This window comes from Cucurbita moschata, unplaced genomic scaffold, assembly GCF_002738365.1.
Source record: "Cucurbita moschata cultivar Rifu unplaced genomic scaffold, Cmos_1.0 Cmo_Scf00020, whole genome shotgun sequence".
Classification (NCBI taxonomy): domain Eukaryota; kingdom Viridiplantae; phylum Streptophyta; class Magnoliopsida; order Cucurbitales; family Cucurbitaceae; genus Cucurbita; species Cucurbita moschata.
The window spans coordinates 1105672-1121897 of record NW_019268536.1 but is presented as its reverse complement, the minus strand read 5'-3'; the positions used below and the strand labels follow the sequence as shown (position 1 = coordinate 1121897).

At 35.4% G+C, this 16226-nt stretch overlaps 2 protein-coding genes across 9 annotated transcripts; both read left to right on the top strand.

Moving 5' to 3' along the window:
• Positions 1 to 1213: 1213 nt before the first annotated feature.
• On the top strand, positions 1214 to 3864 carry LOC111457556 (methyltransferase-like protein 13). Its single transcript, XM_023099828.1, has 9 exons — positions 1214 to 1533; positions 1670 to 1783; positions 2216 to 2284; positions 2411 to 2430; positions 2501 to 2553; positions 2667 to 2697; positions 2795 to 2870; positions 3280 to 3419; positions 3576 to 3864. The coding sequence occupies exons 1-9, from the start codon at positions 1359 to 1361 to the stop codon at positions 3621 to 3623; spliced, it is 726 nt and encodes a 241-aa protein (XP_022955596.1). The 5' UTR covers positions 1214 to 1358; the 3' UTR covers positions 3624 to 3864.
• A 1968-nt stretch (positions 3865 to 5832) lies between these two features.
• LOC111457554 (calmodulin-binding transcription activator 3-like) lies at positions 5833 to 15698 on the top strand. Of its 8 annotated transcripts, none has more exons than XM_023099823.1 (13): positions 5833 to 6110; positions 6218 to 6319; positions 7122 to 7241; positions 7887 to 8002; positions 8859 to 8947; positions 9171 to 9216; positions 10037 to 10295; positions 11156 to 11346; positions 11740 to 12123; positions 12218 to 12915; positions 13080 to 13653; positions 14304 to 14621; positions 15438 to 15698. In XM_023099823.1, exons 2-13 carry the CDS (start codon positions 6280 to 6282, stop codon positions 15519 to 15521), a joined length of 2919 nt encoding a protein of 972 aa, XP_022955591.1. In that variant the 5' UTR covers positions 5833 to 6110; positions 6218 to 6279; the 3' UTR covers positions 15522 to 15698. The 8 variants fall into 8 exon arrangements, with proteins under 8 accessions (XP_022955591.1, XP_022955588.1, XP_022955589.1 ...); XM_023099820.1 differs by having other exon boundaries at positions 10037 to 10307; XM_023099825.1 differs by having other exon boundaries at positions 5835 to 6110; positions 11797 to 12123; positions 15441 to 15698.
• The last annotated feature ends 528 nt before the right edge of the window (positions 15699 to 16226 follow it).

Genomic DNA, 16226 nt, shown 5'->3' with positions numbered 1-16226 from the left:
GATTGCTCGTCTTTGAATATGATCCAGGTTTCGAGATTGAAAAACGTGGAAATTTCTCAATATTTTTCCAGGGTCGGAATCTGGAAATATGAAAATATTGAGATCTTTGCTTATAAACTTATCAACAAACAGACTTGAAACTCTTTCCAGGTTTTGTGAAGGTCAAGTTGTTTGTCATCTTCAGATTATTCAACATGAATTGGAGCTGTTCTTAGTGCACAGATACCTTCTTCTATTCATATTGCATTTCTGGTGGGTTATTTTATGCCTAGTTTTTTGAGTTGATGCTTTCACATGACTATTGTGTGAGAATTGGGGCTTGAAAGACCAACGTAACTTAGGGTGCCATTGTTGTTATTTAACTCACAATTTGTAGCTAACTTGAAAATGTTGAAGCCATAAAAAAAATCACAGGTTTTTTAACTTTGTTGAATGATTTTCATTTATTTATATGTCCGTATTCGATAATTTACGCGCCTCTTTGATAACCTTTTGATTCTTCTACGATATTGTTAACATGGCTCGTACCAAGAAAAAAATTTCTACACCATCGGAGAAATAGAACCGCTCAGTCTTGTAGTCAAGGATTTGTGAGCTTCTTCATTGGAATCGTTTGAAGGAATATTAAGTGAAAAACCATGACGATTGGCTCGCACCAAGACTGTTGGAGATCGTTCAATGATGCGATTCTTTTGGCTATTGATGATGAAGGGTTGAAGCAATGTGAAAGTCGAAAATGAAATCACGAGGACGATGGAGATGGATAAAAACATATACGGTAAAAAAGAAAGAGACACCAATTCACATTAGACCATTTTTTAAACGACACATGACCCTCGTATTTGGAATGAAGAGAATATTCTCCTTCGTTTTGAATGTGCGGGAAACAATGGCTATAGAAGATGATGACGGTGCTGGAACAAGGTACAAATATTATTAAATATTAAATAATTTCATTATCGACTAACTATGGTTAAATATGAATCAAACCCTTTAATAAAATTATTTTTTAAATCTGAAAGTCTAAAATGACTATAAAAAAAGGAATTCAAAATATTACAATATTTTTGTTTGTGTATGGAAGTAGGGGCAAAAAGGTAATTGTGCGAATCATGGTTAATTTCCTGCTCATATTGAAAGAACATTTGAGATAGGATTGGTTGTTAAATGACAGAAACACCCCTGGGCTTTAGTTCGAAGCTAAGACAAACCTTCTGCAAGAAAACTACTCTCATTCCAGTACCTTCCAAGATTTGGAGCGTATAAAACAACGCCAACAGAATAAACAGATTTGAAAAATCCCAAATCAAATTTTCAAAGAGGAGAAAACGCCAGAGTGAGGAGCAGAATCGTCGATCATGGCGTCGGAGTCTTCTACCCAGGCCTACGGCGAGCCCTCGTATTGGGACAATCGCTATTCCAACGAATCTGGCCCATTTGATTGGTACCAGAAGTATCACTCCTTAGCGCCACTGATCAATCTCTATGTCTCTCGCCATCATCGCATCCTCGCCGTTGGATGCGGCAACTCAGGTTTCTTCTCATTCTCCTTCTCCTTCTTCATGTCCGCCTTTTTTGGATTGATTCTTCTGTACCAGATCTGTTAGTTTTCGACTATGTTTTGTATGAAAGAGGCGTTTGTTAGGATTACTTGTGGTTTTTGTTGCAGCATTTAGCGAAGGCATGGTCGATGATGGCTATGAGGATGTGATCAATGTTGATATATCCTCTGTTGTGATCGAAGCAATGCAGAAGAAGTATTGTAATCGTCCGCAGCTGAAATGTACGTTTCTTGCTTCATTTTTGTTTAATCTCCGTTTTATCGTTCTTGAGAGGGGATATTTGGCTTATGGTTTTATGGAGCCTGGTTAGCGTAGTTTGGAATTAGGAGACCTAGTTTGTATCTAGATTGTGGAGAAGAACGAGCTGCGGTAATTTATTCTTTACTTGTATACTTCAGCGTTTGGTGTGTGAGTTTACGTAAGTTTGATTCATATACTCAAGCTATACGAACTTAATTTGTGAGCCAAATCCCCCGAGTTCTTTCCCTCTGTACTCCCCTACAAAGAAATATTCGAACTACATTCTGTTTTTCTATGATGTTGAATTATATTATCTATATATCATTTTATACTGAATTGTACAGTATATGATGTAAATTTTGAAATTTAATTCGCGATTGAAGTATTCCTTTATGTTCATTTTAATCAAACAGATGTGAAAATGGATGTTCGTGATATGAGTGCATTTGAAACATGTTCTTTCGACACTGTTCTTGACAAAGGTGTAGTACTCCATGTATATGATCCGTACATTGTTGTCTTGCTTTTCTTTTGTGTGTGCACATGAGTGTGTTGTTTTCCAATTTTCTCTCCTCAACATTTTGATTGTTTCTATGTGATGTTTCCAGGGACCCTAGACTCTCTATTGGTGAGTGTCGAGCGATTTAATATGTTTATCTTTTCTACGTTAATATCTTATGGGTAACTTTTAATTTTAGTGCGGAAATAATTCGCGACAAAATGCAACTAAGATGCTTGATGAAGTTTGGAGGTAAACCGCAACAATGGACTATATGATTATCTTTTCAGTTCTTCATTTTTATGTATAAATTTTCTTTCTTGATCTGTTCACTACATATTGAAGCAGTTGATGACAAAATATAGGGTCCTCAAGGAGAATGGAGTTTATATTTTGGTAAATTCTGTAGTTATTACTCTTCCCTGTTTCCTTGAATTTGTTTGTTAATGTTATATGCAAGGATTAATCATTGTGTTTTGCTTCGAATCTGCAGGTTACATATGGAGCTCCCTCGTATCGACTAAGTCTACTGAGACGTACTTTCTCATTGATAAAGCTTCATGTCATAGGTTCGGTCAAAACTAAATTTAAGTTATTTAGTGCTTTTAAGTCACTACAATCTGCATTTTTAGTCTATTTATTTCATTTTGGAGTTCAACGACAGCTGCACGGGCATATTCGGAGCCTATGCCCCTTGTGTTGTTTCCGTTCCACACAATGTCCTTACTTTTTGCAGGAGGTTTTATGGTCAAAATATTTATACCTAAATTTTTTAGGCATTCAAACTTATTATGATACGTGATCTATTTGTTCCATATTTAAAAAAAAAAAATTATAAACTATGTAGACCTTGTGGAAGCATCAGTTCTTTTCCCTCCTTAGCAGATGCTTAGAGAGAAAGAAAGACTTCAATCGCTTTACAAACACCTGTAATAGTTTCCTCTGATGTCATCCTCATCTCTTATTGACATCTTGCAGAGAAACTTATTTCAGAGAAAAGAACTGACCCTCCAAAATGGGACCTGTTGAAACCTGTTCCATGTGATAACGACGTAAGGGTACTCGATACCGTGCTCGGGCAGAATCCTGATGTCCACTATATATACATCTGTACTAAGGTTAGCATTCCCCTTTCAGTCGGCTGTTTCTAATAAAGCTAGAAAAGAACACTCTCCCCCCACTACTGTTGGAGTATGCATAAATTTTTGTCTTTGAGGTTAGTTTTCGTTTTAGCTGTGATCGTTTGGATTCGACTTTCTTCTTCGAACTTTCAGGATAGTTCTTTGAAGCCGGACCAAAAGCAGGATCTTGCTGTTGAGTGAGGGGAGGACCTGATAAAAGGCCAGTGTTTTCCTTTTAACTAAAATGTAGGAGTTTGTTGCAGTATTTTCGTTCTGTTAACATGATAGTAATTGAGGCATCACTTTTCTTACTGCATTTGATCAATAGCTCATCTTTGACGCCAACCTTCACATTCTCACGACTTTGTATTTCATTTGATCACATTTTAGATAGAGTTCAATGCACATGATGTGTGAAAAGTACGACACATGGATTTATATCTTGGATTGTGTTTACTTGATTTTTGGGTAGATGAATTTGAACTGAGGTCACGTGCTTTAATCAGTTGCTAGTAGATAGATTTAGACTGAAGTCACGTGCTTTAATCAGTTGCTAGTAGATAGATTTAGATTGAAGTCACGTGCTTTAGTCAGTTGAGCTATGCTGGTCATTTTTAACAAGTGGGTAGAGAAATTTGAATTGAGGTCCGATGCTTTAATCAGTTGGGCTATGCTGGTCATTTTTAACAAGTGGGTAGAGAAATTTGAATTGAGGTCTGATGCTTTAATCAATTGAGTTATGTTAGTCTTTTTAACAAGTAGGAAGAGAGATTTGGATTGAGGTCGTATGCCTTAATCAATTGAGGTATGCTTGATTGACTATTTAACTTCAAAAGTACAACACATAGATTTATATCTTGGATTGTGTTTACTTGATTTTTGGGTATATGGATTTAAACTGAAGTCACGCTTTAATCCGTTGCTAGTAGATAGATTTAGACCGAGGTCACATGCTTTAATCAATTGAGCTATACTCGTCATTTTTAACAAGTGGGTAGATAAATTTGAACTGAGTTCGATGCTTTAATAAGTTGAGTTATGTTAGTCTTTTTTTTAACAAGTAGGAAGTGAGATTTGGATTGAGGTCATATGCCTTAATCAATTGAGGTACGCTCGATTGACTATTTAACTTGTATTAGTACTTAAATTTACGGTTTGTAATATGAGCGGTAGTTAATTAATTTTGGATAATTGGAGTTCATAATGTGGCTGGCTACACATGAATCTACTTGCTAGTTCATGAAATTACTTGGGTCTTGTTTATTCATAGCTTATTTTTTTAGTTTCATGTGTTTTTAAATTTGTGCTTCTTTTTTCCCAATTTTTTAAGTATAATTTTCACATTTATTGAAGAAGCACTTTAATTTTTACAAAATTCGAAAATAAAAACAAGTTTTTATGAACTCAATATCTCCTTAATAATTGATTTAAATCAAACATATAACCAATACTTCCATTTATGGTTTTTTTTTTTTTTTTTTTTTTTTTTTTTTTTTTTTTTTTTTTTTTTNNTTTTTTTTTTTTTTTTTTTTTTTTTTTTTTTTTTTTTTTTTTTTTTTTTTTTTTTTTGTATTGTTGTCTATTTTATATCAATGTTTTAAAAAATTAAGTCAAGTTTTGAAAAATTAAAAACTTAAAAATTAAAAATCTAAACTCCTATTTAAAAATTTGTATCTTTTTCTCATAATATTTTAATCACAATATTTTAAGTTATACAGTCATTTAAATAATTAGTCAAATTAAAAAAAAAAAGTTAAAACCTATTTTTTTCTTTAGTTTTAAAAATTTTGGTTAGATTTTAAAGAAGTTTATCCACGTTCTTCCTAGAGAGTACTTATTTATGAAGATATACATTTTTTTTATATATATAAAACTACTAATATTAGTTAAATCATCCATTTTGTTAAGAGATTAAAAAAATATATATATATATAAAAGGCTGAAATAATTTAGAATTTGAAGAACCATTTAACTTTTTTCTCCACTTTTAGGACTTAGCATTTGATATTAAAATATACATAATAATAATAATAATAAACCCATTTTGGCAAAGTCAAGTTCAAATGCCCTTGTTAAAAAATATGTCATTATTTGAATTTTTTTTTTTCAATTTTAATTTAGGATAAGTGTCAAGTTAAATTAGCCATAAATTCAATTATTTGTAATTTAGTCATGAATTTGATAAATGTCTAATTTTAATCTTGGAACACGGTTCTTATTCTAAATATTATCTAACAAAATTATCTCTATGATATGATAAAAAAAAATGAAATTTATGAAATTTGAGGGGTAAGTAGAAATTTTAATATTTATAAAATTTAAAATTTTAATCTTATGAAATTGAGATTTGAGAGTCTAGAGATGAATTCAATAATTTAATTTCTAAGGAGAAATTTTACCAAAAAAAAAAAAAAAAAATGATAAAATTGTCGTTAAGAAGTGGAACGTTTTCTTTGTATGATCTCGATCGTCCCAAATTCCACCTGAATCGAAAATTCCAATTTTCGACAACCCATTCTCTTCGTGTGAATGCAAATAACAGACTCGTTGACTGCAATTCACCGTCTCTTTCACGCATCCCATCTTTCTCCTTCTTCTTCTTCTTCTTCATTTTCGTTTTTCTCCCATTCCGCCTCCTTCCCTTGCTATCCAGCTCAATCCCATCGCAGAACCATTGCGCTTCTTAGGGTCAAACCTCCTTCCCTTCTTCCTTCACCACCTTTTTTCATGCATTCTATTAATATCTCAGTCTTTGTGGTTGTGGTTCTTGTTTTTTTTTTCATTTTTCTGTGCAGGTTCGTCTTCGGAAATTTTGATTCCAACTGTTGATTGATGCTGATGAGAAGTTGTGCGTTATATGGCTGAGAGCAGGAGATATGTTCCCATTCAGCATTTAGGTACGGTTTTCGCTTCGTTCTTGTTGTTATATTCGCGATGCCAGCTTCTTGTTGATTCATAATCTTTTACTGTTTATCTATTTGTTTGACATCTGAATTTTCTGCATTGTGTTTGATTGTTTGCTGCATGCTTATCTTTCCGAGTATTTTTAATCAAAACGTGTTTGAGAAGCTGTGTTTTCAATGTCTGAGAGCAGCTCATCATTTAGGCGACGTCTTCGCTTCATTCTCGTTGTTATATGGGTGATCCCAGCTTCTTGATAATGATCTTTCACTGTTGATTTCTGAATTTTCTGCGTTGTGTTGGTCTTACTGCCATTTTGTTTTGATTATTTGCTGCATGCATTTCTTTCTTAGTCTCTGTAATTCTTTTAATCAAAATGTGAGGGATTTGGGCATTTCGTTTAAAGTTCCTTAAACAATTGAGTGACCTTTTGTATTTTAAAATTTATTGCCACTTTGATCTTTCTTTCTGTTGACGACGAGAGTTCGACATTCTGTATGTATTTTCGTATTTTGAGTAGCGAGGAGTTATGTTCGTAATCTAGTACTCTTTGTTGGAGTTTGTTGAGAAGAAACCTCTTGAATTGTTGTTAATTATGAAGAAAGTATAAATACAAAAGGCTTCATGAATAGAAATCCAATTAGAACAATGAAACTTACTGAGTCAAAACGTCTGCAGATGCTTGGAATTTTTGTGTTCTTATTAGAAAAAATAGTAATTTTATCTTCCTTTGACTGTGCCAAGGACATTTTAATTTTTTAGTTTTGAACATCTGTCCCTATTTTAAACTTTTGGCAGATCTAGTACAAATACTACAAGAAGCACAAAATAGGTGGCTTCGGCCAGCTGAAATATGTGAAATTCTTCGAAATTACCAAAAGTTTCAATTAGCACCGGATCCTCCAGTTCAGCCTCCAGGTTACTACTTTGATCTATCAAAATCTGCATTTTGATATAGGCAGATTACTTTTGTATAATACTGATTCACTTCTGTTGTGCTTCAATTTTTTTTAGTATTTTTTTTTTCAAGTTGTTGCAATCTGATTATGTGTTGCTATGCTTGGTCTGAAGTTCTTTTAAGTGATTTAGAGTTTTAACTCCATTTGGTGAAATACATGTTTCTTCTTTAAGAAAAATAAAAAAGAGTTTAAACACGATTACCATAATTTATTTGTCTGGAAAAAAGGGAAAATAAAAAGATTTTGAATGTTTACATAAGGAGTAAACAACGTTTCTTAACGTTTTAGGGGGAATAGATTTTTAAGGTGAAGGAGTTAGGCAATCTAAAAGCTTCCTGATCTGAATGTTTTTCTTTCTTTTTTTTTGCTGGACTTTTGAATAAGTAGGAACACTGTTGAACCATGTGAAAATGCCATCCACCATGTTAGTCAAGGCCAGTAGCTCAATCGGTGTCATTTTGTTAATCTCCTTGCCTTTTGTTTATTTTGTGAAACGTTTCTCATAAGGATTGTGTTTACTCCAATGCTGCTTGCTCAAATATTGTTTAGATGAGATGCTGCTTTCTGCCCGCGCACAAAGTAACTTAATACTATTCACTTACAGCTGGATCCTTGTTCCTTTTTGATCGGAAAGCACTTAGATATTTTCGTAAAGATGGTCATAAATGGAGGAAGAAGAAAGATGGGAAAACTGTCAAAGAAGCCCATGAAAAGTTGAAGGTGTGCTGTTCAATCTGATGGTTGTAAGTTAACTTTTTCCCCTATGGTCATGAGTGATGGGGGGCACTTGAACACGTTGATTTTTCAGGTCATGAACGTTAGATTGATTTCCATATACCCGTGTCAATACTCCTGTATTGTGTTGTAAGTGTCCCCAAAATATTATGGGAAGGTGAACGCAAATCGATTTGTACTTTTAACAAATCAGTATTATTATTGTTGTTGTTGTTGTTTTTGTTTTTACAAGAAATGAGAACTTCTGATTCATCATTGAAAAACTGAATTCGAAGCACTCCAAAACTAAAATTAAAAAGTACTTCTAAAACCCAAAACCAAAATTAAGAATTACATACAACGAGAAAGTTTCCCAACAAGAAGGAATCTGATTGCAAAAAGCTTTATGATAGCACTCCAAGAAGCCGCAGAAGTCTTTATAAAAAGCAAGCTTTCTTCCCAAGGAACACTTTTATTTGTGAAAAGCCTCTTATTTCTTTCAAACCAAATACCCAAAACCATGGATAAACAACAAACAAAAATGTTATGAAGGAACAAGTACCAGCATCAAAATGTGTGGATTTGGCTTCAATCGTGATATTTTTTTTGTTAGATGTTGCATTTTCTATCATAAAGATGAGTCCAGGTCATCTGAAAGTCATTTTCCCTCTTGGTTTTACAGTTTTTCTTTTCGTGCTAGTTGCTGCAGTCATTTTGCACAGGTGTTTGGTCATTTCAGTACATTAAATATGGTGCATAATAGGTTCTTAGTGTACATCTTCCACCCCCTCCCCTTCCTCCCTGCGGACAGAAGTTGCTTAAAATGTTTCATTTTGTGAATTAATTCTTTCCGTGTTTGTAGAGTGGAAGTGTGGATGTTCTGCATTGTTACTATGCACATGGTGAGGACAATGACAACTTCCAGCGAAGAAGTTATTGGATGCTGGATGAGTGAGTTTTTCTGTCTCTCCATCTCTCTTTCCTGGTATTCATTAATTTTAGATTTTGGATTATGGTAGAGCTATTTCATTAGGTTAGGAGGACTTATTCATACGTATAGATTTTCCTTCGCATATTTGAGGTCCTGTTGAAGAAATTTTTATTTTTAATGAATTAATAACACTCAGTCACATCTTTTTTGTCTTCTTTATCATTCACCTTTTACTGTTTTCAGGCAATTAGAGCATATTGTCCTTGTGCATTACAGAGAAGTAAATGAGGTATTATGTTAGTCTAATTTTTCCCACCCCTTTGCACTTCTCTGTATTTTTTAAGGGTTTTGAATAACTTGTGACTCTTGAGCCTTATGATGGTGCTCATTTTCTGACCTGTACTAATTTACCTTCTGCTTATTTTGAAATGCAATTGAGCTGCGTATTGTTAGACTGAAACCTGCTGTGTCCTAAGATTCATATAGCGGAAGTCTGGTTGAGTTATCAACCTTAGAGGGCAATGGGCTGAATAGGTTGATCCCTAGTTTATAACTGTTTCATTTATTCCAAATTATTCTTTTAAATCCCCAATTTCCTTTTTATTTTATTGATTAAGTTAAAAGTAATAAAAGTAAAGCAGCGATTAGAGTAAGGAAGCAGACATTCTAAAGAATGAGCATTGAAGCCCCTATGGACTACTAGGCAGGAAACATTAGTAACTAATTGAAAACTTATATAGATTGATAAATAGAACTTAGATAGTTAGCAGAGAACTTCCAGCTTCATCTCCTTAAAAAACTCTTCTACTCTCTGGTCACATTTTCCATAATGTGCTTCTAACGGCATTGAACCATGAAACTTTTTATTTTTTTATTTTCTGAGTGAAATATGAGTGCTCTGGTATACATACATATATATATATTTAATGAAATGACGGTTTCTTACCAAAAATACTGATAATAATAATAATAATGGACTAGATGAGCTTATTAAACTCTACAGTTGTAATTTTTACTCTTCTTGACAGTGCATAGGCTTTTTAATTTCCATGCTCCTTTTTTTCCCCTTCTTTTTGGGTGTTGTCTATTTAACTCTTGGTGGAATGTAGGGTTACAGGTCTGGCATATCTCGAGTTTCAGTTGATCCAGGGTCATTGGCTGAAGGTTGTCAAGGTGGTTCAACACCCATCTTTATGCAGGAAACTTCACTTGTTGGCTCAGTTCATACTTCAAGTCCATTAAGTCCTATGCAAACAGTGCGTTCAGAAAATGGGGGTGTGGATTCTAGTGCTAGGAATGACTCTGGAATCTCTTCTGATGTTCATCATGTGTTTAAATCCAGCATGCTGCCTGCATCTTTGCCTGCAGGTGATGTTTCAGGTAAGACTAAAGTACTGTATTTCGTTCTTCAACTCTCAAGAAAAGTTTATCACTCTATTGTTCCAGAAAGAAGACTTAATCTGTCTGGTCCGCAGGTGCCCCAGTGGGGCCCGCATTACCAGGCTATATAAAAGAAATCATATATCTATGGCTATTTATTTATTTATTTATTTTGAATATTTGAATCAGAGGACTAAGCTTATTAAAATTCTGGCCCAAGAAATTTGAAGTTTCTTGAAAACTTCATCTTTACCGTTGTCTGAGCTTTCTGAGAACCATTCTTTATAATTGCAGTGTTTAATGGGATTTTCCTTCTTTAATTGGTGCCACTGTGCAAGAAAGGGAAAGAAACTTGACCATTTATTTCTTTGTTGTTCTTTCTCTTGTTATCTTTGGGTTAATCTGCTGAAAACTTCTGATCAAGCTATGCTTTTCCTCAGGCAATAATACCATGTTAAACAAACAAGGACATTAAATGTCTGTTTGAAAATCCATATCAAAACCCATGAAACAAATGGACCCTTACTTATTTTTATTATTAAATTTTCCGCTCAAACTTCCTCCTTCAGCATACCTTATTGTTTAAAGCAAATCTGTACTCCCTCGAAGTGGTCATAATCCCCATGAAGAGATATTCTGAAAAGAAAAAAAAAAAAAAAGAAAAAAAAAAGACCCCTTTATTGCTAAATATGAATGAGACTTCATCAATTCCTTTTGGAACTTTGTATTTTCAATTGTTTGTTACTTTATAGTTATGTTTTATGCTAGGGAGTTCAAACGGCCATTTTTGGGTTTACGTCGTGTTTGTCTTATTGGTTTATTTTTCGTTTTTGGGTGAGATGGTGCAGGATCGTCTGATTTATGTGGACAAGAAATCGTGATTATTCAATCTGCCATAACTGATTCAATTACACATAAGTTAATAGATGCTAGATTGGCTTCTAGTGGCTTAGTAAAAAATATGGTAAATAGTGGGCATGGCTTGATTGCTGATGAAGAAGTACCTGCCGCAAAAGCAGTTTCTCAGAGAATTGTTCAGGTTTGTTGATTGCAGTTTTTGGTGGATACATTTTTTTGCGATTTGGATCTGTGAAATTACTTGATTATATCATTATATCTCCATAACAGAACATGTGAACCTGCATTGATGTGGTACACTCTTTGCCTACTAACACACAGTCACATACAGTCGCATACATTTTCTTTCTTATTTCTTTTTTATTATGTTTAAGTTTATTTTAAGACGAGGTTACGATTTCATGATATCTGGATGCTGTCAGAGTGAATCAATTCTAAGTCATCTAATAGCATTTACCATGGGGAAAACTTGTTGTACTCTTTTCGCAGTTGCTTACTGTTATATGATTAATTGGTTCTCTACTAAAATATTTGTATATTGTTGAAGTGCCCAACGCTATATTTCTTGTGTCAGAAAAAGAAGCACGGTTTGATCACAGTTCCTCTATTTGGTATGTGTACTGATTCTCAGGTGGTAGACGACTCGTTTGTTCAGGTAGAAAAGACGTCCAAATATGATTTGAACCATGAAGGTTTTGGAGAACTCAAAAAACTTGACAGTTTTGGCAGATGGATGGATAAGGAAATTGGAAGAGATTGTGATGATTCTTTGATGACTTTGGACTCTGGTAATTACTGGTGTGCACTGGATGCTGGAAATGATGAGAAGGAAGTATCCAGTTTATCGCATCACATGCAGCTGGATATCGATTCACTGGGGCCTTCACTTTCCCAAGATCAGTTATTCAGTATTTCCGATTTTTCCCCAGATTGGGCATATTCTGGAAATGTAACAAAGGTACCGGCTGTTGCATGACATGTTTTTTCCCCTTAGATTCATTAAGGCTGAGTGTTCGATGTTTGACTTTTTTTTTTTTTTCGGATTTATGAAGGTCCTAATAGTTGGCTCGTTTTTGGGAAGCAAAAAACTTCCTGTAGAAACGCAGTGGGGATGCATGTTTGGGGAAGTTGAGGTTTCTGCAGAAGTTCTGTCAAACAGTGTACTTCGATGCCAAACTCCTCTGCATGCTCCAGGGCGTATTCCCTTCTATGTGACATGCTGTAATAGGCTAGCCTGCAGTGAGGTGAGAGAGTTTGAGTTTCGTGAAAAGCTACCAACCCTCTCTGTACCTAATGCTATCAAGTGTGCATCAGAAGATGAATTACGGTTTCAAATGCGTCTGACAAGGCTGTTGAATTTATGTTTAGAGGAAAAGTGGTTGGATTGCTCTATTAAAAACTGTGAGAAATGCAAAATCATAGGTTTGATGAAGTCATCCAGAAGTGATATTGCAAAATGGAGAATGATGGAAGGGATTTCTATTCCATTAATAAGTGATGGAATGAACCCTAGGGATTTTATGATCCAAACTTTGCTGGTGGACAAACTTTGTGAGTGGCTAGCATGCAAGGTTCATGAAGGAACTATGGGAACGCATGTTTTGGATGAAGAGGGCCTAGGCGTCATACATTTGGCAGCTGCACTTGGCTATGCATGGACCATAGGACCGATAATCGCTTCTGGGGTCAGTCCGAACTTCAGAGATTCGAAGGGAAGGACAGCTCTTCACTGGGCGTCTTACTTTGGGAGGTTAGCTTCCCATCTTGGATTTTCAAGTATTAGTTACATGCTTTGTTCTCTTTTAGGAGGTTCAGGAGTTGTGCTTAAAAATTTCAGTTCCATTTTTTTTATTTACACCTTGGAATAATCTCTCAACAATGTTTCTTACTGTCATTTTGTCCTCTGATCCCCAGGGAAGAAACCGTCGCTACACTGGTTAGGTTAGGTGTTTCTCCTGGTGCCGTGGATGATCCAACTTCAGGATTTCCAGGAGGACAAACTGCTGCTGATTTGGCATCAAGTCGAGGGCATAAGGGAATTGCTGGATATTTGGCTGAAGCTGATCTTATAGCTCATTTACGTTCTTTGACTGATGGTGAAAATCTTAAGGACAACGTCAAAGAAAATGTTAACGTTGATGAAACTATTCAGACTGCAGATGTCGTATCATCGCAGTTGGCGGAAGACGAACTCCTTTCCCTCAAGGGTTCTCTCGCTGCTGTCAGGAAGTCTGTTCACGCTGCTGCCTTAATTCATGCTGCTTTCCGTGCTCGTTCATTTCGTCATAAACAATTAATGGGAAGTGACAAGGAGATGATACATGAAGAATCAGTTGACCTAGTGGCTCTCGGAATTTTAAACAAGGCTGAAAAAATTCACTATGAGGATTATCTCCACGTTGCAGCTGTGAGGATTCAACAAAATTATCGTGGCTGGAAGGGAAGAAAAGAGTTTTTGAAGATAAGAAACCGAATTGTAAAAATCCAGGTACTTGTGCTCGTCTATTACGTTGCTAGGTTTTACTTTAGGAATATTAGTAGTGGCATATTTGTATTTATTTAGATAGTTTGCCTGGTAGAGGATACATGTGAGATCCCACATCGGTTGGAGAGGGGAACGAAGCATTCCTTATAAGGGTGTGAAAACCTCTCTCTAACAGACGGGTTTTAGAACCGTGAAACTGACGATGATACGTAACCGACCAAAGCGGACAATATTTGTTAGCAGTGAACTTGGGTTATTACAAATGGTATCAGAGTTAGAAACCGGACAGTGTGCCAACAAGGACGCTAGCCCCCAAATTGGTGGATTGTGAGATCCCACATCGGTTGGAGAGGGGGAACGAAACATTCCTTATAAGGGTGTGAAAACTTCTTCCTAACAGATGCGTTTTAAAACCACGAGGCTGATAGCGATACGTAATAGGCCAAAGCGGACAATATCTACTAGCGTGGTGAATTTGGGCTGTTTCAATACAAGTTGGAGAATAGGAAAATTATGGCAAATTAGGCTATCGTGGGAGAGATTGCCCCCTCATAAGGCGACCTTTTTTGTGTTTTCTTTTTTACGACGTTATACAATTCTATTTGCTTTCTTAAGATCTTGATCTTAACTCATGCTTGAAATGTTGCATTCAGGCTCATGTGAGAGGATATCAAGTTCGTAAACTGTATAGAAAGGTCATATGGACAGTTAGCATTGTAGAAAAGGCAATTCTACGCTGGAGGCGGAAAAGAGTTGGTCTGCGAGGGTTCAAAGCCGAAGGGGCAACTGGAGAAGTTGCTTCCTCGCATTCACAGGTGGAGAAAAGTGATGACTATGAGTTTCTACGAATTGGGCGCCAGCTTAAATATGCTGATGTTGAAAAGGCGCTATCCAGAGTCAAGTCCATGGCTCGTTCTCCAGAGGCTCGCCATCAGTATATGAGATTAGTAACAAAGTTTCACATTTTTAAGGTAACCTCTGTTACAAACTATTCTCACTTACCATATATTTTCTTTTTTCTCTATCCGCTCTTTCCATTCCTTTACTGAACTATGAAAAAAGGAACCAGCAAAAAATAGGGAGCGAATAGATCCATTCTTTAGGATTGTTCTTTCAATATGCTCTAAGTTGTTTTCCTCGCCTCCAAGGGGCAGCCGCATTGGCAAGGTCTTGGGATCCCCTTGGGGAGAACCGCATCGAGACAAAATCAATGTTTAAGCCTGTAGGAGAGGCATCTGACTTTTCCTTGACTGAATCACTTGAATTAGTTGAAGGATAGAAACCATAGATTCTTGTCGCCTACTAGCTTCAAGCACAAATGAAATAGCTGATCGTTCATTGTCATTTCATTCTATGAAGTTTTTAAGACCTCACTTATCAGGCTTACATCAATCCAATAAGCAAGCACATTAGCAAGACGAATCTCTTTCTCTTTCAATGGTCAATAATAATTAGGCAGTCAGGGCTAAAGCACATACATATAGAGAGGAGCCCATTCTAGGAATAAGGTAATGAATGATCTTCCAGTATGTAGTATTGTTTTGTTGTATACCGGCTTAGAGGTCCCCAGTTCGAACCTTCGGTTCGCTTAGTTCCAAAAACCCTTAACGTCTCCAGAGGGTTCAAAGGTCAATCTTTTTTTTTTTGTGGTCGGAGGAGTAAATGTCATAACCGCTAAGCTATTCTCATGTTAGACCATATTTTATCGGTATCGAAAGCCTGTTTCATTTAAGAGATAAAATTTCTCACAAGAGGAAAACCCTGAAGTTCATTTTGACAATTTGTAGCAGATTAATGATGAAGAACCCAGTGGCTCAAATGAAGATGGAAGTTCCCAAGAAATCCAGAAGGAAGAGCAGAATTTGGCTTAATCAATAACCATTCCGCCATCAGATTAAACAGTATGTATACATTATTTTGTAAATCTCATTTTTAGGCTGTTAGGATTTGTAACAAAAATACTGACTTATTGCAAAAAGAGGAAAGAAACAAAGGTTCCTTTTCCTCTCCTTTTTTGTTCACTTTAATTGTAAATAACTCAAGTTTTGTTATGGATCGTTATATCTTAGTCTTTTAACTTTGGTAATAATCAATATTTACCCCTATCTTAAGATGGGCGGTAACAACCCAGATCCACTGCTAGCCGATATTGTCCTCTTTGGACTTTTCCTTTCGGGCGTCCGCTTTAAAACGCGTTTGCTAGGGGAAGGTTTCCACGCACTTATAAATGGTGGTTTGTTCTCCTCCCCAATCAACGTGGGATATCACAATCTACCCTGAAGCATCACACGGGCCAACTTTATTTTTGCCCAAAACTTTCAATTTTATTAAATTATATTTTGTTAGATTTGGGAAATTTGAGGTATTTATTTAATTGTTTAATTTTTTTTTAATTGATAAATCAAACTTGAATTTCACATTATCTATGTGTGAATTTTGAAATATTATTGCTTGCTTTTGATTAATATTAATAGGTAAATTTAACCAAATGTGACGAGAAAATATTGAAACACTTCGAGTTTAAATTTATAAAATTGAAAGTTTATGATGTAAATTGAAACAAGGATGTTTAGGTA

Coding starts and splice junctions, on each gene's coding strand:
- LOC111457556 (XM_023099828.1), top strand. CDS start 1,359: ATGGCGTCGGAGTCTTCTACCCAGGCCTACGGCGAGCCCTCGTATTGG. Junction 1,534..1,669: donor CGTTGGATGCGGCAACTCAG/GTTTCTTCTCAT, acceptor TTTTTGTTGCAG/CATTTAGCGAAGGCATGGTC. Junction 2,554..2,666: donor ATGCTTGATGAAGTTTGGAG/GTAAACCGCAAC, acceptor GACAAAATATAG/GGTCCTCAAGGAGAATGGAG.
- LOC111457554 (XM_023099820.1), top strand. CDS start 6,280: ATGGCTGAGAGCAGGAGATATGTTCCCATTCAGCATTTAG. Junction 11,347..11,739: donor TTTCTCAGAGAATTGTTCAG/GTTTGTTGATTG, acceptor TTCTTGTGTCAG/AAAAAGAAGCACGGTTTGAT. Junction 13,654..14,303: donor ACCGAATTGTAAAAATCCAG/GTACTTGTGCTC, acceptor TGTTGCATTCAG/GCTCATGTGAGAGGATATCA.